General features: G+C 36.0%; 2 protein-coding genes across 2 annotated transcripts; both read left to right on the top strand.

The window, feature by feature from the left end:
- The first annotated feature begins 10,001 nt into the window (after positions 1-10,001).
- On the top strand, positions 10,002-12,507 carry LOC113319714 (tobamovirus multiplication protein 2B-like). The gene is made up of 5 exons (XM_026567956.1): positions 10,002-10,335; positions 10,723-10,788; positions 10,911-10,975; positions 11,922-12,012; positions 12,275-12,507. The coding sequence occupies exons 1-5, from the start codon at positions 10,147-10,149 to the stop codon at positions 12,314-12,316; spliced, it is 453 nt and encodes a 150-aa protein (XP_026423741.1). The 5' UTR covers positions 10,002-10,146; the 3' UTR covers positions 12,317-12,507.
- Positions 12,508-15,589: 3,082 nt separating this feature from the next.
- On the top strand, positions 15,590-21,639 carry LOC113316728 (protein VASCULAR ASSOCIATED DEATH 1, chloroplastic-like). Its single transcript, XM_026564874.1, has 18 exons — positions 15,590-15,772; positions 16,265-16,336; positions 16,873-16,923; positions 17,026-17,091; positions 17,174-17,269; positions 17,474-17,575; positions 17,881-17,908; positions 17,969-18,044; positions 18,136-18,335; positions 18,664-18,704; positions 18,837-18,924; positions 19,454-19,540; positions 19,635-19,689; positions 20,191-20,248; positions 20,364-20,460; positions 20,677-20,738; positions 20,844-21,185; positions 21,334-21,639. Exons 1-18 carry the CDS (start codon positions 15,590-15,592, stop codon positions 21,574-21,576), a joined length of 1,947 nt encoding a protein of 648 aa, XP_026420659.1. The 3' UTR covers positions 21,577-21,639.
- The last annotated feature ends 2,873 nt before the right edge of the window (positions 21,640-24,512 follow it).

Here is a 24,512-nt window from a genome sequence, read left to right as displayed (position 1 = left end):
TTTAACGTTTCAGGGTATATTCCGAAGGAATCTTACCTGTAAATGGATGAATTCATCATTCGTACGAAGTAAATGGACTTATAGTAGTCCACTCGCGGCCAGGTTACAATCTCGGATCTAAGGTATGCATACAATATGCCAGAACATGGTTTTCTTAACGTTTTAGGGTATATTCCGAAGGAATCTTATCTGTAAATGAATGAATTCATCGTTCGTACGAAGTAGATGCACTTATAGTAGTCCACTCAAGGCAAGGTAACGATCTCGGAGCCAAGGTATGCGTACAATATGCCAGAACATGGTTTTTTTAACGTTTCAGGGTATATTCCGAAGGAATTTTACCTGTAAATGGATGAATTCATCGTTCGTACGAAGTAGATGGACTTATAGTAGTCCACTCACGGCCAGGTTACGATCTCGGAGCCAAGGTATGTGTACATTATTCCAGAACATGGTTTGTTTAACGTTTCAAGGTATATTCCAAAGGAATCTTATCTGTAAATGGATGAATTCATCGTTCGTACGAAGTAGATACACTTATAGTAGTCCACTCACGGCAAGGTTACGATCTCGGAGCCAAGGTATGCGTACAATATGCCAGAACATGGTTTTTTTAACGTTTCAGGGTATATTCCAAAGGAATCTTACCTGTAAATGGATGAATTCATCGTTCGTACGAAGTAAATGGACTTATAGTAGTCCACTCACGTCCAGGTTACGATCGTATGTGTACAATATGCCAGAACCTTGCAGAAGCTTCTTGGTTCATAATTTGTATTCCGTTATACCACATTTGAGGTTCGAATGAACACTGAGCTTCATATTTATCGATTTAGATGATGTATCATGATAAGTTTGAAATCAGAACCCTCCCAGAGCTTCTTGGCTCATAGTTTGTATGTTGTTATACCACATTTGAAGTTCGAATCAAAACTGAACTTCATATTTATCGATTTCGATGATGTATCATGCTGAGTTTGAAGTCAGAAACCCTCCCGGAGGTTCTTGGCTCATAATTTGTATGTTGTTATACCACATTTAGAGTTCGAATCAACACTAAACTTCATATTTATCGATTTCGATGATGTATCATGCTAAGTTTAAAGTCAGAAACCCTCCCATAAGTTCTTGGATCATATTTTGTATGTTGTTATACCACATTTGGAGTTCGAATCAACACTGAGATTCATATTTATCGTTTTTGATGATGTATCCAGCTAAGTTTGAGGTCTGAACCATCATGAATTCCGTGGTCCATCTCTTGTAATCTTATAACCTGAGTTTACCAGTGTGAACTAAAGCTACTTCATGACCTATATGACTTTTAAAAATTACTTCATGACTATTCGAAATCCAAACCCGAAGCACAAAGAGAAAGCACAAAAACACAAAGAAAAAGCACAAAGAAACACACCAATTATCGAATTCATTTTTCATTTTCCCGATTCATTCTTATACATTTTTTGGATTTTTTTATATCAGAATGTCGAAAACAGTGTTCTAAATTTATTTATATTTTTTTTGGATTTTTTTTCATGTTAAAGGTTGATAATTAAACCGAAAACATGAGTTCGTATTAACACAGAAGAAACACAAATGCATCTCAATCCGTATGAGCATCACAAATAAAATCTCAACCGTCAGATTATTTTCTCAATCCGTATGGCTGGATCCAACGAACTCCGTCCATCATTTTCATTCACCCACCAAACCCTCCCAACCACTCGAACTCTATCTGTTTTGCTTTATCTTCATCTTCTCTGCTCTTCGTCTCCTCCATAGATCGATGACCGGCGGCATTACTTGAGAAAATCTAATTCACTCAACCCATCTTTTACTCGTCATCTCCGTCTCCTCTCCCCCTCTTCACCTGCTTCTTTGAAAGTCATTTTCTCTTCTTATTCTCTTTTCTTTTTTCTTCTTTTTCGTTCTTCTTTTCTGCTCTTCTTCAGTTGAAAATCGAGAGGTCAAATTGAGGTATTGCTTGAAGAAATTTATATCGTGAGGATGTTTAAAAGAAGCATGAGTTGGTGTTTCTGCTAATTATGAAGAATAGGATTGAGTCATGTTATGAGTCGAGAACTAGGGTTTTGTCAGTGAATCGGTAATTGAGTTAGAAATTGAGAAATTAAAGTGGGTTTGGTGAACACAGTATGATGAGGAAGAATTAGTGATTGATGTGTGAGTTTTAATGAAGATTAGAGAAGCTAGGGTTTCTGTTCTTTCCCAATATAGATATAAGGGTTCTTGGATGTAATTGAATCAAGTGACTGAAACTGAAATTGAGGTTTTAGGGGAGAGATTAGAGATGTGAATGTTTGGTTTGAAAAATTTGAGGCCGTGGTGGTGGTAGAGGCAGAGGAGGCAGCAAAGAAGGAGGTCGTGGTGGAGGTGGAATGAAAGGTGGTAGTAAAGTGATTGAGTACAGAGTCTAGAATCCTTTTAGATCAAAGCTTGTTGCTGTTGTACTTGGTGGTGTTGAAAATTTTTGGATTGTAAGTATTATTTCTGTATATTGTTTGGGATTTCACTTTGTGTTTTTACTTTTTTTTTTCTTTGTCATTGTTTTAGCATAATGGTGTTTGATTTGCAATTTCAAGTATCGCCTGAGTTAGACCTAGAGGTGGTGGTAGTGGAGAAGGAGGAGGTAGATGGGGTGCTGGTGGTGGTAGTAGTGGTGGAGGTTGCATCCATTTCTTATTATATTTTGTTAACTTTTTAATGTCCATAAGGTTAGTCATCCATTTCTTATTATATTTTGTTATTTTCAATCAATTGAATATAGAGAATTTGATTACAATTTTGAAGGTTTCAGGACAATCAAATTGAACTAAAGAACTTCTAAAGAATCAAAGTAGAAGATGTCATGTACAAATCCGAAAAGGAAGGGTCTGGTAAATATGATTAATCTCTGAAAGCTAAAGTACTGTCAAGAGTGAAGACTATGAAAGAGTGAATTGTGAGCTGATGGATTTGATTTTTCTATTGTAGATGAGGAATTGCAAGAACGGTGTTGATATTCATGGGATTCTGAAGCGGTTTGGTTGAGATGGTGGTACTGAGATAGCAAGATAGGTTTGATTGAAGCAGTTTTATGTGTGATGTTTTTGTGTAGGGTCTGTATCTGGGCAGCCTTTATGTTGTTTCTCCTTGCAATATTCAATGCTCGTACTATTATCACCATATTTACAAGGATTGCTGGGGAGATTTTCGGCATGTTGATCACTGTTCTTTTCATCCAGAGGCCATTAAGGTAGAATACTAATAGTAGTTCCCTTTTGGAAAATAAAACATATGGAGATTTTAATGAACAAAATTTGTTAACTTTTTTGCTTCCAACTTTGAATTACATGGAATGGTTAGTGAATTTGTAATTCAAAAGGCTTAAAATCCAATTGATGAAAGATATCAGTTTCAGTGGATATGTATGAATGGACTGCTGGGACTAATTTTCACATGGCATTATGGAACAGATTTGAAAAATATCAAACTGATCTAACAGTGTACTTCTAAGAGTACCTGTAATCTAAATGCAGTTTCAAACTTTATTGCAGGATTTCTCATAAGCCTTATTGCGGACTATGGGGTTCCTTTCATGGTTTTGGTGTAGACAGCGATGTCATTCACTATTCCAAAGGAAGTTCCAACTGGAGTTCCCCAAAGTATTTTTACTCCTCTTCCATGGGAACCGGCATCGATGTATCATTGGAAAGTAATCAAGGTAGTTTTGTAGATACAATCTATTGTAAACTTGATTTTTTTCTTCTTCTTTTAGATACTATTTGACTACACAATCTAAGGATCTAAATCCAAAGTACGAAATACTAAAATAATTTTATCGAAACTGCAGGATATGGGAGAAGTCCCACCCATGTACTTTTTTGTTGCCATTATACCAGCTGTGATGGTAGCTGCTCTATATTTTTTTGACCACAGTATTGCTTCTCAAATAGCACAGCAGAAGGAATTCAATGGGTCTTCTATTGCAGGGGAAGATTTGTTGTTGATGTTCTGTTCATGGTACTTCTGGTGATGAAGAAATGGATGACATGATGGGTGCTGGTTGTGTATGTTGTAGGATTTTGGTTTGAGGTTATTGCACTGAATTGCTGAGAGCTTCGCACAGGTGGAATGGCTGAATAAGTTGCATCTAGAGACTCACAACAAGAGCAGATGATGGCGTGCTGAGCAGCTGAGGATTGTTGGTGCTGATTCTGCAGTAGCTAGGATTGTTGGGTATCCTTCTACTTTTGCAACCTAAACTTTGACATCAAAACCAGATCTAGAAAATACGGTATCAGGTCGCAACAGTATGAATCTGAGTGAGTTTCAGAAGAAGCATGATGTAGCCTTCAAAGCTTTAAGTATTTGGTAAGAAGAAGCATGATGTAGCCTTCAAATTTAAAGTATGTTGAAGAGCTTGTAATTTGTTTTTTTAAAGAAATGAGATTGTATTTTTATTTAATTTTTGTAAAATGAGATTGTAATTTTTCTGATTAACAATTGATGTTGTAAATTGAATTTAATGATAATAAATTAAATTAATTTTGCATTTAGTTTGTTGTGTATTTTCTTTTTGTGTTAATTATGATTTCATTGTTTATTCAGCCGAGTCAAAATTGGTCGGAAGCCTTTAAACGAACCGGAGCAACTAACTTTAGACAAACTCAAAGGTTATAGCAACTAATTTCAGACAAGTTGAAAGTTTGTACCGACTAAAATCTTGTACATCCAATACCCATTAGCAACTTATTATTAGTCAGTTAAGTTGCTCTAAACCTTTGTCAACGTAACATATTACTCACTAAGATGGTTGAAATAAATTTAGAGCAACTCACTCTAGGATAATTGGAATAAACTGAAAGCAAGCATATTAGTTAATCGCTGATGGTAGTTGAAACATTCTTAGAGCGAGTGTCTAGATGCTCTAGACCTATAAAGATCCCACCTTTTGCAACTCAAGAGCGAGAGCCAAATTAAGTCGCTCTAAGGGTTAGTGCGACTTAATATGGGCTTTTGCAACCAAAACTGCCTGGTTGCTTAATCCAATTTTTCTTGTAGTGTACGTTGGGGACACGAAGTATACATTTCTGCCGTCATAGTTTGCTTAAACAAATAAATATAAAAATCGGAAGAAGAAAATTATAGTTTGCTTCCACAAACAAAAAGGAAGCAAAAGTAAGCATATATACCTGATGTTCTTAGGACTTCACAATTTAATGCGGCTTCGAACTTGATGAATTCAATGTTTTCATCTTAACCAAGTGCGACTCCAAATTAAGGGAGACCTTTTAAGCTTCATAATAATTTGTCTGTCAAAGTTCAATAATTCGACATAACAAATACCAACCACTTAGTTTGAAGCCCGCAAATGGAGATCACTTGGGAAGTTTTATTCACTTTCAACTTTAACAACATTACCAATAGAAAGTGATTTCAATTTATTAATATGCCATCTCCTACGTCAATAGTTTCTCACCAGAATCTACCAAAATTAAGAGCATTATGTGACCAAACGATTAATAGTCTGCGATCAAAAATTCAGAAAAGCTTGAACAACTCAAGGCAGAAAAGGTTTAAAAACCATAAAAATAGCTTCAGGGAAACAACATGCTAATTTCAAATAAATTAGGCAGGAATCAAAACCAAAAATTAAGATTTAAACTAATGTGAAGATTCCATAATGGCGTGAAAGGAAAATATATATCTTAGTCAAAATTTACCCCAGTATGTTGGTACTCCTAACTCGTTTCTTTAAGCAGGCTAACTCGTACAACAAACATAAACACTGATGGTAGAGAAAGGATCCAAGGACATGGTAGATAATGCCGCTGCCGAAAGAAAATAGAAACCGAGAACTCTCATCAGTAACTGCTCGAGAAGGGCCTTGGGAAGAAAAGTAACAAAAGTTTACTAAGTTCTTGTCCAGATCAGGCTCGTTACAGAACATAATTCGGGAACATCACCACCACTTTCTTGGAAAGTCCAGTCTCTCCAAATCGATGCCACATAAACAATATAGATCGCAAAAACTGACATACTCAATTCTTATATACATCACGATGCAACCTCTTTGTCACTCTCTGCAAATCGCCATTTAGTCATTTACTATAACAATACTTGTTATCAGAGACTTCAACAGAATATTACATCTACACAAACTGATGGCATCAAAACAATATGAGAAAACATTATCATAAAGGAACTACCGGCTTTACGGTTTTCCCCTCATAAGGCATATGCCACTAAGCCCAAGCATTCGAAATAGGTCACTATTTTGGAAGTACTCTTGGTTAATCTTAATCAACCCCTAGATGGTAAGAAAGAAAAAGAGAATTGGGAATAAGATTCTTACTTGTATAATAGGCTGCAACATGGACGGATTAAAGGATTGCAGAATTTCACATGTAACTCAGAACTTGAATCAACAGGACTTTGTTCCTCACTGCCCAAATCTGTTATCATTATAGTTTCCTTATGACTTCGAGAGGTTTTATGGGGAATAAATATGTTTTTCTAAGCGAAAAGTCGCAACACTTGAACAATATTGTTAGGCGAGAAGCTTTTTTCTCTCTAGGGACTCCAAGCCAAGAGTCGCATCTTTCCGTGTATTGTTTCTGCCATCTGGCACTCTAATTTTCTTGCATTCCTGAAAGTGAATCTACTATTGCCATGTCAGCATCAACATTCCCCTTGATATAAAGAAAGTATTGATGATTGTGTACAATTTTATGGGCTATGTTTATAATTATAAGGATTTGTTTGGTTAGATTAATGATTTATTTTATCTGACATTTTTAGGGGCCATTCAAAAGGAATTAGGGGCCAACAATAAAACAAAAAAGGTCACCCAATCCTAAATTATGTTCACCCCTTATCTCTCATATTTCGTAATGACAAAAGTATTCTTCAATATTCGGTAGTTTGAGCAGGATTCGGGTGATAAAAAAATTTGAGGGATTTTTTTTTTTTTTTGCTTTTTCGAACTTTGGTACAACCATAATCGGTAGTAAAGTGTGTTACTTTAACTTTCGAATGTATATTGGTCCCAAAATGAGATTTTTCCAAAATCCTTTAATTTTCGACTTTGGTACAACCATAATCGGTAGTAAAGTGTGTTACTTTAACTTCCGAATGTATATTTGCCCCAAAATGATATTTTGCCAAAATCCTTAAATTTTCGAACTTTGGTACAACCATAATCGGTAGTAAATTGTGTTACTTTAGCCGCCGAATATATTCATATTTTGAATCTTAGTACTACCATAATCGGTAGTAAATTTAACTTCCGAATGTATTGGCCCCAAAATGAGATTTTGCCAAAATGATTTAATTTTCGAACTTTCGTACAACCATAATCGGTAGTAAAGTGTGTTACTTTAACCTCCGAATATACTAAATTTTCGAATTTTAGCACTACCATAATCGATAGTAAATTTAACTTCCGAACGTATATTGGCCCCAAAATGAGATTTTGCCAAAATCCTAAAATTTTCGAACTTTGGTACTACGATAATCGGTAGTAAAGCGTGTTACTTTAACCTCCGAATATACTCAATTTTCGAACTTTTAGCACTACCATAATCGGTTGTAAATTGGATTCCCGAATGTATATTGGCCCAAAAATGTGATTTTGCAAAATCCTAAAATTTTCGAATTTTGGTACTACCATAATCGGTAGTAAAGTGTGTTACTTTAACCTCCGAATATATTCAATTTTCGAATATTAGTACTACCATAATCAGTAGTAAATTTGACTTCCAAATGTATATTGGCCCCAAAATATGATTTTGCCAAAATCCTAAAATTTTCGAACTTTGGTACTACCATAATCGGTAGTAAAGTGTGTTACTTTAACCTCCGAATATATTCAATTTTCGAATATTAGTACTACCATAATCGGTAGTAAATTTGACTTCCGAATGTATATTGGCCCCAAAATATGATTTTGCGAAAATCCTAAAATTTTCGAACTTTGGTACTACCATAATCGGTAGTAAAGTGTGTTACTTTAACCTCCGAATATACTAAATTTTCGAATTTTAGTACTACCATAATCGGAAGTGAATTGTGTTAATAAGTGATGCTTATTATCTGCCGATTGTGTTCATGGCCTCAAATTCAAATTTTCAAAACTTAACAAAAATTTCAAAATTTTCTACTTTCACAATCGGCAGTTAATGGTGTTCATTATCTATCGATTGTGCGTAACTTTTTGTATAGAGAAATTTAATTTTTAGAATCAAGAATAATCGGTAGATATCGATCAATTTACCTACCGATTATGGTTGATGTTCTTAAGAAACGAAGAACATCAACCATAATCGGTAAGTAAAGTAAATTATTATCTACCGATTATGTTCCTGCTAGTGTAAATCCAAGAACATCAACCATAATCGGTAGGTAAAATAGATAGTTATCTACCGATTATGTTTCTGCTACTGTAAATCCAAGAAAATTTTCGGATCAAATTTTTGATTTCAAGTAATCAAATCCTAATTTTGAATCACAACTACTATCATCTATTCGTTTTGTTTGTTGAACTCCTTTTTTTTTTGATGTTCTAAGTTTCAACTTTAAGGTTAATGAATTTTGGGTTTTAGTTTTAAACAATCAATCATAACATTTGTTTGATCGATGATCTTTGTTTTCAATCAAAATTGAAATGATGGAAAAAATTTCAATGGGTGGAAAAGAGAAGAAGAAGTGGAATGATATGATTATGAAAATAAAGGATATAGATTTAGATTTAGTATAAAGGTGAAGGACAATATAGATAACTTTTTATTTTTTAGACATCCCTTAACCTCCTTCAATGGGTGGGAATAAAAAGGTGGCCCCTAATTCTTTTTAAGTGGCCCCTAAAAACGCATGGTTATTTTATATGGGTTATGGTTAATAAAAACATAGGTTATATTTAAGAAAAGCCAACCTTACTCGATTTGATTTCTTATTCTTCGGATCGCGGGCTGGAAATACGGTTAGAATGATTACGATTCATACAAATCATTTTACTGGTGTATTTAACCGATGATTAAAGTTTTATAAATCGAAGATTCACGAATAAGCTCAATTGAGAATAGAAAATGAGGAAAATAAAATAGATTTTATAAAATTTAAGTTTATGATTTTAAGTTTTTATCAATATGCCACCCCTTATCAGCCCACTCTAGGTATGATAATTTGTATGCCTCGGAATTTTTGAGTGTGCCTTAGAAATTCTTCATGTTCAGTTTTTTTCCCATAGCCATAACCCATATGGCCTTTTATTTATGCATGGGGCGCTGTATCAGGGTGTTAACACCATCGGGTGTTGTTTTAGTAAAGGTCCAAACACATGGATGTATTGGATCAGAATTTATATGGATAAAAACAGATACTAGTTTACCTGAATTTAATAGATTTATAAGATTTCTTAAAAGAATCTTATAGATTCTTATAGATATATAATTTTGGATTATATTGAATTGAGTTAAGATTAATTTAGATTTATAAGAAGTGAAGATCAAAAAACCCCATCAATAAAATTGAGGTGACGGTGGTGGTGTGTGGGGCTGGTGGTAGTTATGATGGTGGTCGGTGACGATGGTCGGCAGTGGTTGTTGTTGGTGGTGGTGGCGCTAGTGTTGGTGGTGTGTGGTGGTGGTTAGTAGCGGTGGTGGTGGGTGGTTGTTGGTGGTCTGTGGCGATGGTGGTGCTAGTGTTGGTTGGTGGTGTGTGGTAGAGGTGGGGAAAAAACATAGTATGATGTGATAAAAGAAAAAAAAAAAATTGTCCACTACAATCCTTGTAACTCCTCTTATTTGGTTGAGATTATAATGAGATAATAATATGCATAATTTGTCTACAAATATCCATAACAATTCTGATATATCTTCTGCTCAACTATCCTAAATTTTTTAAATGAATTGAATACCTCGATTATTTAAAGATTCTTGACATATTCTACTCGAATACTTCACATATTTAATGGATTATGACATTGTTTTAATTGAATATCTAATAATTTTTAGGATTGTTAGATATCTATTTAAATCCTAATCCAATAGACCCTGTCAGTTTCTCCAGCTCTTCTTCTTCTTCACATTGGATGTTCCAGTCTCTCTCTGTTTCTGGTTCTATTTCAATACAGTAAAAAAACAACCGATGGCATCGCCATTATTGCGATCATCATCAACATCATCACTACCTTCAGCTTCTTCAAGTAGAATCAGGGTTTCTTCTTCAACAACAAGAGAAGGTACAGCCAAAGCAACAGTAACCGATCATATATCTCAAGCTGTTCAATCTACTTCTAATCTCTTACAACTCATGCAACAATCTTCTCCTTCTCAGGTATCATCACCTTCTCTCTCTCTCAGATTCAATAATGGGTTTTTTCTTATAATTTGAAGATTTCCAATCTAGGGTTTGTTTATTTTCTCAATCTGTGAACACCATTATTTTCTATTGATTTGAAATTCGATAAAGGAAAGTGATAAAGTTTCAATTTTTATGATCAAAATTGGGTCTTTTACAAAACCCATTCATTTCTTAGAATTTGTTAGGGAAATTATTGAGTATTTTGCTGTATACCAATCCAATTTGGGGATTCTGGGTGGTGGTGCGGCTGGTGCCGATGGTGGTGGGTTATACCCAGTCCTGCTGCGGTGCAACTTTCCCCAGATTACCCATTTGGAGATCTTCTTTTGATTGCTTAAATTTCTAATGTATCAATTGCAGGCTCATTTGTTAAAGCTTCCGAAAAATTTATTGGTAAAAACAGCTACAATTAAGAATACAGCACAAGTATGTCGATCCTGTCTTCCTGGTATTCAATTAATTTTTATTTGTGGCGTAAATTGAACCTGCATTGTGTAGAGAGAATCTTGATGACTCCTTTGTTTCTCTTTGACGTGGTTTATACACAGGTATTAGAACAAATGCCTCGAGTCATTTCAGCGTTGGATGCCCATATGGAAAGTGGACTACAGAGGTCTGTATTTCCTCTTTCTCTGTGTCAAGTACTTGAGAGGAATACGATACTAGTCCTTGTTGAATGAATTAAAACAGGATTAGAAACATGTTAATGTAATGCTAGGCTAGTTGTTAGCTTCCTGTGATGTCTGCGTTACATGTGAGTTCAGTTCAAGTAACTTTGTGTTGGCTAGTGTCGCACTCTCGTAGATGTCTATTTACTGGTGGTTTGGGTGCCGCCTGCGGTTCACTTCAGCCATAACCAAGTTGCCAGAGTACTTCATAAACCTCACAGAAATTTCGTGTTAAATGTATAATTGAAAGACCATAAACAGGCTGTTGCTACTACCTCCGTCCCAGGAAATGTGTTACTTTCACCTTTTCAATTTGGCCTATTTTTTTAGCCAGAAATGAAAGAGTGAAAGTATCACTTTTTCTGGGACGGAGGTAATATTATTTCGCATCTGTCCTATGTTCCAGATGTACTAGTTGGAAGATAGTAACTGTCTGGTGGCTTCTATCTATGAAGGATACAAATCAGTTTACGAATGAGTGCCCAAGGACCATGACTGACTTAAAATTTAGGTCGAAGCTAATCAGTATTATTCAATAGAGTGTAGTAGAGCCTATGTGAACAGCCTAGAAACAAGCAAGAAAGCCTATGGGACCTAAGTATTTCTTTAGAAATTGTTAGTGACTTCTCTAGTGAGTTTCCTAAACTATCACTCATTTTCACATACATTTCAGGCCTGAACTATATGATATCATGCAATTGTGTCCTTTATCACTTGTTATAATATGTCAATAGTCATTCTGAAGATTCGTGAAGAGCTTGTCCGACACAGCTACCAATTTTCTGTTGTTTAATGTTTTAATCATCTTTGTTACGAAACGTTCCCAATTTTAGCCTTAGCTGTATCATCTGATTTTTGTGCTTTCATTTATTTCTTTTGTGTCAATCTCAGCGTTCCTCATTTGAAGACTGTGACACAGTTACTATCAACCATGGAAAGCACACAGCTTCAGCACTCCCTTCGTGTTCATCAGCCTCAAGAGGTATGATTCCATCTAACCTTATACTTTGGTCTCTACTTGTTAATTGTCATGCAGAGGCATCTCTTAGAAACTCAACAGAAAGTCCCAGCCCTTCTTTTAGTAGGCATTTCTTGCCCCTCCAGCGTGAAAGTTCTCAGTTTTCTCTTAAATTTGCTCCTGAAACGTGGACTACCTTTTAAAATATTAAAAAGTCCAAAAACTTCTAATTTGCTCCTTTTCAAATATCTCCTAAAGTTCTCAGTATCCTTACAAACCTTTGCAGGTAGCTGGTGAAGCCGATAAACTTCCAGAACCACATAGCTGAGTACTGAGTAGAGTTTGACAAAAGTTGTCCTCACATGCCCTCGACTCTGGTATTAATGGCAACCGCACGATGAAACTTAGCTTATATAAAGACAACTCTCTTTATTGATGTTTAGAAAATCTCTCAAAACTAAACACAAGCTCTAATCTTGCTCATATGATCAACCACAACTTTGGTGATCATATATATATAGAACTATGAATTCCTTTTCCTAGTCCTATTACCTTATTACATGTCTTTCCTTTTCTTAGAACTAGATGATTTCTAATTCCCTTAGGATTACATCAATTTCCTAATCTTGTCCTAACCAGCTTGTTAGTGACTTCTATGTTGAAGTTAATCCAACAGGTATGTGATCAACTTGTTCAAAAGAAAATTATACGAGGAGTGTTAGATTCTCTTACTCCTCGGAATTGACTGGTTTGCTCCTTCTCATGTAAATTATATAGGATTGGAATAGAAACCATGTCTTCAAATGGCTCTCATATTTACATAGAGTCACAATGATCTGGTTTCTTGCTCTTTACTAAGTCAAAAGATTAACACTTCTGAATGAGCAATCAAAAGAGAATTGAAACATCTTTTGTTACTTCGGGTGTGTCATTGTTGGGAATCATGCTGAATGTGTTAGCTCTGTAACTTTCTGTTATACTCTTGTTGGGCACTAGAAGGAATACAATACAACACGCCGATATGGTCAATGTGGTGAAATTAGTTCTGATTGGTTATGATGCAGTTTGTTTCTAGTATGTGCCAGTTTTGATCATCTTATGTTAGTTTTCAAATTGCAGTCCCTTTACTATTATCTGCAGACCAAAAGTTATCGTATTTGTCCACAATCACTTCTATGCAGACAGTTAACAATTCAATTTTCGTAAAAGGTTGGTTGGTTGGTGGTGCAGGTGGTCAGGTTTGGTAAGTCGTTGACAAATTATGTTGTGGGGTTAACCATGTTTAGGATAATGGGAATTTAATTTCTGATTGCAATCATTTTCCACTATTCAAACCTAACCCAGACATGGCCCCTTTTGACCTTCGCATCAGCCTTGAACCCTGATTATATTGATCCAAAACTTACGTTCTTTTCTGATAGGGTAAGAAAGAGTTATTTTTGTATTCTGATGTCGATAAAAACGCGTAGCTAGTCTGGCATGTTACCGGTTTTCCACGGGTCCTTTTCACTTTGACACTGTTAATGATTAATGCAACTTTCTATGGCAGCTGCAACTCCTGGTTAGTTTGGCGTCCTTGACGCACCATCGATGCAACTTAGTTATGCTCCCATTTTGCTGACTCATGTGTGCCCGACTCATGGGAGATTTATTGATCTGAATCTGGTTCATTTTGTTTAGATGTTGTCATCCAATCCAAATGTCAGCGGAAATTTTTCTTTTTCTTGTTTTTGTTCTGAAAGGTAAAAGAATCGAACTCTACCATCACCAAAGGTCATGCTTAGAATCTCAAGTGATATCTTTTGTCGATGTTGTTGTTGATGGTGTTAGTTGTGCATGCACTTTACTTTTTCTCCTTGTAATCCAAATCATGTCTTGTCGACATACCAAACCAAACAGTAAAACAAAAATATCCCTCCCCCAACAAGTCTTTCCCCTAATTCGCACATTACATTACAAACACGTAAAAATGAAGCTAAAAATAACAGCTTAACACCCTTTCACCTGAAGTTATGGCACCGGCAACTGCGCCACCGGCCAGGTCGACGTGTTTTTAAGCACTTATAGAAGATGTGTTTAAACAGATATAACTGTCTGCCACAAAGAGCGATCAACAACGCTTTGGCCGGCTATAACTTGTTTCAGGTATACAATTTCAGAGTGACTTAGGAAACAATCTTGTTAAAGGGGCGTGGGATTCCATTAGAGGGGCGGCGATTTGAAAAACTGATAATTGTTGATTGAAAATTATATTTCGAAAAACCCAATTGTGGTTTAATTTATTGTGTTTGATTTAAGTTAGTTTTTTTATTAAAAATTAGGGTTTTGGATCAAAATTGAAATTTCTATATTGCATGTAAGTTACGGTTGGTGATAACTCCAATTGGAACTTTAACTATAGATTTGGTTGATGTTACGGTTCATTTGACTTAAATACGAACCGTAAGTTCTTGATTTTGAGATAAAATGTTCAGTTACGATTTTTCTTTTGCAACCGTAAATTACTTACGGTTGGTCTCGTTACTTAAGTTACGAACCGTAATTTGTTATGGATGTTTCGTTTTCTTTTTACGGTTTATAGTTGAATCACTGTTATCAACCGTATTTGAGTTACGACTTGTAACTCAAATAAACTTACCAACCGTAGGTTAGTTACGGTTGATCTCGATTCATAAGTTACCAACCGTAATTTGTTATGGTTGTTATATGTTGTCATTTTACCAACTGTAACTGGTATTATGATTGGGTTTTCCCCAAATTGAACCAGTTACGGTTGGTATTCGATACTTTTGGAACCGTAACTGCGAGTTACGGTTGGTAACGAGCTAAATTCCAACCGTAAGTTCTTTTGAAATTTTAAAAGTTTCGATTTTTTAACGTATTTTAGATAATTTTGAGCGACAAAAAGCTAATGGGAACGATTCACCTATTTCAAATTTGTTGCTGAAATCACTCATTTTGGTTGAGTGAATTAAAATCTAAGGTTTCACAAATAACATAAAAAATTTTCTTTTCTTTTCCTCTAAACTTTTTTTTAACTCTAAAAATCTGATTTTAATTGTTTTAGAGTTAATATAAGTGAAACTAGATTATCACCACTAAACTAAATTATCACCACTAAACTATGTAAGGGTTAATTAGTCATTTTTCAGTTTTATTTGTACGAAGGATACTTCAAATTACCGTATAATGACCTTCTTTTTTCCATTCACTGCCGCTCGGGATTGTTAGGAAAGGCAATAAAATTGAAATTTTTTAACTATATGTAAACGTTGTTTTAGGGCTAATAGTTGGCGCATTCCGTTTTGCGTGAATTAAATCATCGAAGTATAAAACCAGAAAACAAATCAATATCCAGATTTCCCGAATTCCACTCCTCCACATGGAAAGGGGGTTGATTTTCACTTCATTTACTGCTGATTCAGTTTCCTCTGTAACCGACATCATCTGAACCCTCTTTTTCTTGTTTGTCTTGTTTTTTAGAAAAAAAAAGAAACCTTTCTTCATCATCAGATTCATCCCAGTTGACTCTTTCCTTTTCCTTTCACTCACAGAATAGAAAACCCTAGATCTCTTTCTCTCAATCGGAGCTCAGTCAGTCATGGAAACCCTGATTTCATTTTCAATTCTAGTCCAGGATAATAATAATAGCAGTAACAGTAACTCTAATTCGGTTACTTCTACACCTTCTTCATCACCACTTATTACGAAATCCGCTAGTGCTGGTGGTGGTGGTAGTAATCGTTCTGAAGCTGAAGCTTCTTCTGATGATGTTGATATTCTGGTAAGTTCAATTTCATGGGGTTTTTGTAATTTCTCATTGTTTTTAGCTAACTGGGTGTTAGTCCTCAAGGGAGTTGGGTGTAGTTTGATTTTTTCCTGTTAGTCGTGGGGAGTGTAAAGGAGTCTTTCGAAATCTCTGTTAGTCGTGGGAGAGTTTAGAAGAGTCTCCCAAACTCCCTAGAAAACCCTGTTAGTCGTGGGGGAGTTTGAAGAAACTCTCAACCTCCCTGTTAGTCGTTAAAATTAGAATGCTAGGGAGTTGGTGTGTTTGGGGGAGTTCTAGGGAGTTTAAAGTGTATTTTTTCCTCACTCTAAATCTCTCAAAAAAGTAGAGATTTCTGGAGAGTCTCTCAAACTCCCCACACTCAAAACACCAAACTCTCTCAAACTCCTCACACTCTCTTACACTCCCTCAAAATCCCCAAGATTCAAAATACATTAAACTCCCCCAAACTCACTCGTTTGATTTTGTGGTTTTTGTTTGTTGGTGCAGTTTCCACCTTCTTCTCCAGGGTATTTGAAGAGTGAAGAGTATAGACTATTGTTTCGATTACCTTCTGATGAAGTAAGTCAGTTCAATTTGAATGGATTATTAATTGTAGTTTCTGGAATTTAAGGATTTTGTTTTTATTATTGGAATGGATTTTGAATTGCATGTCTAGTAATTAGGAAAATTTTACTTGTAAGATGAACAACCTCAATTTACCCACCAGTTTGGTGGTGAGTGGTGGTGTTGGCGACTATCACCCATCACCACCACCACCATGTCCAATTCTATTCACAAATTTGATGTGGTGAGAGTATTGCTGATGGGTGTTGGTGAGTGTTAATGGATGTTGGTGGTGAGTGGTGTGGTGGTCATGCCGGAAATTACAACTACCCATCACCAATCATCACCACTGCCACCACCATCAATATTGAAAATTTGAAATTCAGGGCTAGTGGGTGTAAAGAAAGAAAAATGCCCCCACCCATTGCCTCTCCAATACAACTACCTAGTACCTAGTGGTCGACTAACTCAATTGCTGTATACTTGATAACGCAGAGCAAAGAGCTAGTTTTGTTTTTTAATTAAAGTTCTGTTTTGATTATTGTCTATAGGTTCTTGTACAGGATTTCAACTGTGCATTCCAAGAGAATATTCTTCTTCAGGTATTTTTTCTATGAGCTGTTTGATTTTGTATCCTGAACTAACAACTTTGGGTGCTATTATTTGACAGTTTTAGTTGCTAACTACTACATTTTTGATTTCAGGGTCATATGTATCTGTTTGTTCGCCATATTTGCTTTTACTCGAACATATTTGGATACGAGACTAAGGTAAGTGCTGAACCTACTCAGTGACATTAACTCATATTTAGATTTTTTAGCGGGAAATGTGTAACATGTATTCATTATACAGAAAGCAATCCCCTTCAATGAAGTAACATGTATTCGGAAAGCAAAGACAGCAGGGATATTTCCTAATGCCATTGATATAATTGCCGGGGGAAAAAGGGTATAATATTTGTTTGTCATTTTATTTGCATGCAGTAATTGCTTTTTGTAATTTGATGTTATTTCGCAAATGCAGATAATGGGTTCGCAGCATGTTATTGTAGGATCTATGTCTACAGTGTTAATGATTTTGCAACCATTCATACAAACAGGTTAAGGAATTGGTCCTATTCTTAAATCAGTATCTTACTCCTGTTTTTGGCAGTATTTTTTTGCATCCTTTTTGTCGTGCGATGAAGCATATCGGGCCATTGTTGATGGATGGGCACAATATTGTGATGGTATTGAGGACCGCATAGATCGACAGGTATGAGATTTGCTGATGAAAAGTATGTACTAGGTTTTCCTAATTCACCTGATCAAATCTTTTTTGGATATAGACGAGTTTCTGAGTGTGGATGCACTTCTCTTCTTTTCACTTCACCTCTATGTGACAACTGTACCATGGATACTATTTCCATGATTTGTTTAGTTGTCGTTGTAACATTGCGTACGCTAACAGTATTCATATAGAGTTATAACCTATTGATCTTCGTTCTAGTGATGTCAACCATCCAATTATGCGAAGTCTGCAATCTTGAATAGATAAATTTATTTGGTGTCACTTGATAGTCAATAGTTGAAATGAAGCTGAGTCGATGTTCTTTAGCCATTTAATGTTTTTAATGTTTTGTTTGTATATTAGGATTCAAAGTGTGAGATCAAACTTCTCCTGGACAGTCTTCCTGCTACCCCAGACCGAACCCCAGACAACAACGGACTTCTACTCCAGACAGGTATCGTGGGGGGAAATTTTGTTTATCAAGCATGATTGTCATAGCTTCTTATAAGAGAGGATTAAATATTCGCAACTCTATTGTGCATCAGGAACACTGATGTTCTTCTTCAAGGAGGACATGAACTCTCGTTTGGTGGTAGTTACGGAATAGTTGACGTGAATGTAGCAGCAGAAAGACCTTCAGAAGTAGAAGAAATTGTTGAACATACAGAACCAGTTGTAGCTGCTGAGACTTCATCTTCATTACAGTCTTTGAGGTGGACGCCTGAGGATGCTGATGCTCCTCAAGGTTAGTTGACTCTTTTGTTTCCAAATTGGCAGCATTCGATGAATTCTTTGCATTCTACTTCAAACTAATTGCAAATATTAAGGTTGAAATGAATGCAAATAGAGTATGATTCCCCAGAAACGTGCACATTTTAAGAGTTTCATTTTCGAGATCTGCACGTATGATTGTAGGCATGTAGCTAGCATACCATCACATGAGCCAGTTGTTACTGTTGCAGTGTTGCGAAAGTTATGCATACCTGTCTCCTTAGTATGTTGCTTATTTCGACTTTGTATATTTTGGTCAAAGTTTGTACTCTTAAATCTATGAATATTCTTTCCCTTCACAGTACCGGAATTCTTTACTAAGGTTGCTGAGTCAAAGTTTGAGGTAATGTTGTCTTCTTTGCTGCTGATATATCAAAATATGCACTTTACCCTTGTTCAGAGTATGATTTGATTTATTAAAAATCCTGCAACGTGAAAAGCTACATCTGAAGTAAAAGTTCATGTTACTCCCCAGATTCAAGTAGAAGAGTTTTTTAATCACTTCTTCTCGGATGTCGCTGTTGACTTTGTTGAGTCCTTCCATAAAAGATGCGGCGACAAAGGTAGAATGACTTAAACTACTATTAAATTTGTTGTAAGCTAGTTATTTTGTTAGTTAGTTTACATTGAAGACAAGCTTCCATTGATGTGATGAATAGCTCTACTTGGCTTTGGGCCAATTAACTGTTTAATTGATCATCTGCATCACCCAGTGTGGTGGTGGACATAGCAGGGCTAAAATCCATTTTTCGGTGTTATCTGGTATTTACCTAATCATCTTTCTCCATTCTGGACTAAACTAGTAGGGAGATGGGGAAAAAAGTAGGTTGAACTTAACATAGTGAACAAATAATAATAATAAAAAGAAGTAACAGATAGAGAATGGGAGTATATACAGAGGTAACGAATTTACATGGTAATCAGAATGACATGTGTATCATTTTACCGTATGGGCGTGCGTGATTGGTGATGGTGAACTTGTAAGACCAGATGCTAGCAGCTGATTCCAACGTTAGCTGCATATTATCCAGATTTAAAATGGAACGCCCTGTACATTCGTTTTCCTGTATATGTGATTCTTATATTTTTCAGATTTTAGGTGCTCCTCTTGGTATGAGCATGAACCAATTGGGCATGCACGTGATGTGTCGTTTTTGCATCCTATCAAGTTATATTTAGGTAAGTCAATTTTCAAGGAGGTCCAATATAAATCTATATACCTGTACAGTTTGAGTTGGAAATTTAATTTTATTGATGATTTATTGCATTCAAGGTGCAAAATTTGGGCAGTGTCAAGAAGTCCAGAAGTTCCGAGTTTACCGAAACAGGTAAATTCTCTTAACTTAGTTTTGCAATTTCCTGATACAGCATTGGTCTTTATCGAAAATTTATTTTTTGTGCTCCTACCTAGAGTTAATTTGGACAACAACCAACACAGTCTTTTTAATGTTAGTGATGCTATATGAAAAATGGTATTATACTTGCAAAATCATGGGAAGATGATTCTGGGTCTGTCGTAGACCAGAGAGTCCTGTGGGTACAGAGATGCAAGTGATGCGTCTTTCTCTACCCTGGACTAAACTCTGGGTCAGATGATTCTGGGCTTCTCTAAGAGTGAAGAAAATTTCCAATTCGGTCCAACCTCAAAGCAGGGTTTAGTTTGTTTTACAAACGACGGTTAATCAGAAACAGAGTTATTTTTGTAACTGCAGAATATGATAATTTTGTGATTAATTTTTTGAGCTTCAGTCTTTATCAATCATTATGGAGTATTGTTGGATGTTTGCTTTTTAGCTCTCTGACTGTTTAAGTTTTTTATCCTCTACCAGTCATTTGGTGATAGAGACATCACAAGAAGTTGGTGACGCAGATTATTTCCGTGTCCAGGTATCATATTATCTGTATCTGATTGTTATAATCTGGTTATGTGGAATGGTGATAAGGTATCTTTGTTTTCATATTTGATTTACAATTACTCTGTTCTGCTGTCAAAAAACATCAGGGCCTTTGGGATGTGAAAAGGGTTGGCAGTGAGACAAATTTGTGCCTTGTGCGAGTTTATGTTAATGTGGCATTTTCAAAGAAAACCATGTGGAAAGGTACTTTTAAATTCTTCTTGGTCAACTAAAACATCTTCTAGTGCTTCACATACACATTGGTAGATTACCTCTCTGGCACTATTCTCTAAAGATGGTGTAATTTATGTATTTACATTATTAAGTTTCACCTTTGTTAGCAGTTTTTCCATCTTTCAAAGTTGTTCTTGGTTCTTTTATTCTTATGTTGAAACTCATGTGTTCTTCTTGGTGTTACAGGGAAAATAGAGTCTAACACCATTGACGAGTGCCGGGATGCCTATGCTATATGGATGGAAAATGTATTATTGTTTCCTTTAATCTAATGTTTCCGAGTTCATTTGTGTTTATTTTGTTTAGACCCTACCTAATATGCTGTACTTACTTCAGGCCTTGAATTAGTGAAGCAAAAGGCCCTTTCTAAACTAGAAAGTGGGGTTTCCAGTGCAAGTGTTAATCCTAGTTTGAATGCAATTCCAAATGATGAGGTTCAGTTAGAAACTGTGGGACCTTCAGAGTTAAATGACAACAGTCTTGAAATTACCACACATGCGGCAACTAACACCAAGCACTCGAGGAATCGCAGTCGTAGACGAGAGAGTCCTGTGGGTAGAGCTGCAAGTGATGCGTCATCTACTACATCTCTACTTAGAGAGATAGTGGAGACGTTTTGTGTGTATATGAAAAATCAAAACCGCCTTCCACTGATTTTGGTTATAGCTTCTATCTCAATACTTATTCTGATGCAGGTGCGTGCTAATTACGTTCATAATCCTGGATTTTTTCAGTTGTGCAATCAGCTGGAATAGGAAAACTGCTTAATTGTATCAACTAATTTTACATATTTTCCTTTCTGATTATCTGACGCTTAAAGTTACTGCTCTTTTGGTTGTTCAGCTGAGCATAATCGTCCTTTTAGCAAGACCTCCCCAAGTCCATGTGATATCTCAAATAGATTATATGAACAGTTTTGGAAACAACGGTGGAGACAAAGCAGAAGCTGTAACTTGGTTAGAGAAGCGAATTCACCACCTCAAAGATGAAATGCTTATGGTTGAGACTCGTTTGGAGAAGATGCGGCACCAACATTTACTCTTGGAAACTTACCTAACAGGTCTTGATTTTGATATTGCTTCATGAATCGTGGGCTTCTATAACGCCTCAAATTACTCTAGTATTGCATAGCTGTAGGCACGTGCATGCACGGACAGGTCAAAAAAAGAGAGCAAATTTTACTGTAATACTTCTTCCTCTCTAATTTGCAATGTTTTTTCATTTTATATTCACTAACTGATTTGAGCTCTCATTTTCATTTGACCAGACTACATCAAAAATCACAATATAGATAAAAACCATATCATGCACAAAAAAAAATCCATTAAAGCACAATTCATGCACAAAATAATCCATACCCATACAATGATTTCCCTTCTAGAGTGAACCTATCTTTCATTATACAGTATGCCTGATTATTGACTCAAATACACAATCCTTTTTGATCCCTACCCATACAATGCCAGCGACTATAACCGGTCTATGCACATCAGTCAATAAATTATGTGGTTCCTCGGGTACGTTTAACATTATACCCCGAGCTAGCTAGGATTCGAATGGCTAGCTTTAGAGTCACCTCAAGAGGATGGTGTGCTTAGCATCAAACGTAGACATTATCTTTCCAGTTTGCAAAGTGAAAATTATTCTGCAAAAAATTTCACGCCACTTTCCGTTTTTCGATCCTCGTCTGAATGTTGACAATGATAGACATCAGAGGAAAATGCAACCAATTAACTACCACAATGATGAGTGGGAACTTTATACTAATCGGCTGCATATTTTGATGGTGCCAAATAGGCGTCACGTGAATAGAGCAAACATGCCACAACTCATATGGATTGAAACAAAACCTAAAGAGTAAATAATGTAAGCTAAGAGCAACTGCAGTGGTGCGAGTATAACCAAAGACTAAAAAAAAAGACCAAATTTGGATTTAGTCCGTCATGTGGCGTAGTGGGAAAAGAGTAAATTTGATCGCGCGTTAGTATAAAGTTCGTCTGAACGTTCAAGCGTTGATAAAGATTACGTCTGGAATAAGGCGTTGATAAAGATAACGCCTGACATGCGGCGTTTGCAAAGATTACGCCTGGAACCAGGCGTTAATAAAGATTATGTTCGGAGGAATTCAAAAAAAAAATAAAATGGGGTGGAGGTATAAAGCCCGCCCCATGTGATGGTGGTCTAATTGTGAGCTTGAGGCGTAATGTATATCAACGCCCAACTAAAGGCGTTAAGTTTATACCCGCCTGGCAGTCAGGCGTTAACTTTGTGTACGCCCACTGGGGCGTACATTTAACCTCCGTCCAGGCGAATACTTTACGAACGCCCCTACATCAGGCGTTAACTTTACAAACGCTCGATGAATTGCGGACATTATATCAACGCCCGTTGTGTAGGCGGACATTATATAAACGCCCGATTATATTTGAGTTTGGTCTTCGTCACCGACCAAATTTGGTCTGGTTTTTAGTCTTTGATCAAATTTTGATCGATAGTCCGTCCCACTACGCCTATACACTGGACCAAATATTTGGGTTTAGTCGTCCATTGTGGACGCTCTAAAGAAGATAAATTACCCTAAACAGATTTCTAAAAGACATACTAAACTCCCAATACAGGGTATTGGGTGGCTCTCAGTGACAGACCTAAGATACAATGCCAATACTTTCTGCATAATACAACCACTACAACTTGGGGTAAATGGGATTACTTTCTGGGAACCCTAAATTGCACGAAACAAAATTGACATTCCATGACAAAATTTGTAAACCCAAAACTAGGTATACTGATTGTTTTACATGCATTATGATGTTGTCATTTACTTATCCAAATAGATAATTAGATCGCAATTACTTGAAGAATTCTGATTGAGGAGTATGTTAAACCCTGTCAATTTAGGCTTGATGGAGATTGAAATTGATGTGGAGTGTTTGATTATGTCCGCTGATACTTCCATTACAAATTACTCATCTGAAGCTCTGATGGGATTTGATCTTTGTTCAAAACCCCCAAATTGTAAATATGTGAAATTGAAACTATAATCGAAGCGTAAATCCTAACTTAATAACAAAATCAGGTGACACAAACCCCTGATTTGTAAAGTAAATTAGCTGAACCATTCTCTTTACCCCTGAATTGTAAATTGTGGTAGTGATTTTCTTTCTCGTCGATGCAGATTTCAGAACGAAGAAGCATTAGTAAAAAAAATGGAAGCCGTTGTTATAATAGTACCCTTGTATATTTTGACATTTACGGGTGTACCAAGTACAACTGGTTTTCCGCCAAGGATATGTTTGTAAATTTAGGGTGTCCGCACCAATTTTTTTGGGTCGTACCAAAAATAGGTGTTTTCTTTGTATTAGTCGTAATTGAGAGAGCTCTCTGCAATAACTTAATTTCCAAAATAAGCTCAGAGGGAGAGGGAGAGAGAGAGTTAAAAACGTGTTGGTATCAGAGCCATTTAGAGGGAGAGATAGAGAGTTAAATATTAATTGCAGAGAGCTCACAAACCTATTATTTTCTGGAACTCTTCAAATAAGAAGAGCGTTGATTCCTGTTGACCGTTTAGATCTTTATAAATCCTAATTATGACTAGCTTTGTCATATCGTTTTCAAAGAAAAATAGTTCGAAAAATAAAATAACTTTTAATTAAGAAGAAGTCATAATGCATGACATTGAAAAACAATTACAAAACTGAAATATTCCCAAAGTTCCAGTTAATGAAGTATATAAGAGAGGATCTTTTCAACTCAGGAGCGATTACGCAATTAAAAGTGTAGAAAAGACCATATTTATAATTGATTCAAATGATAATTTTGAGCTTTTCTCACCTAGAATGATAGAAGACCATAAACAAAAAAGATTTAACTATCTTCATATAGGCTTAATCCAAATAGCTGTAAAACCATTAGACAATGTCAATGAATTCATTAATGTCAATAACGTTAGAATTTCAAAACGGTTCTTTGTTGTCCAATTTCATTATGCACCAAGAGATCTCGCCGAACCTAAAGTCGTCATG

Source organism: Papaver somniferum, chromosome 10, assembly GCF_003573695.1.
Source record: "Papaver somniferum cultivar HN1 chromosome 10, ASM357369v1, whole genome shotgun sequence".
NCBI classification, from domain to species: Eukaryota; Viridiplantae; Streptophyta; class Magnoliopsida; order Ranunculales; family Papaveraceae; genus Papaver; species Papaver somniferum.
Note: the sequence above shows the minus strand (reverse complement) of the source record. Positions and strands in the feature narration are given on the sequence as shown.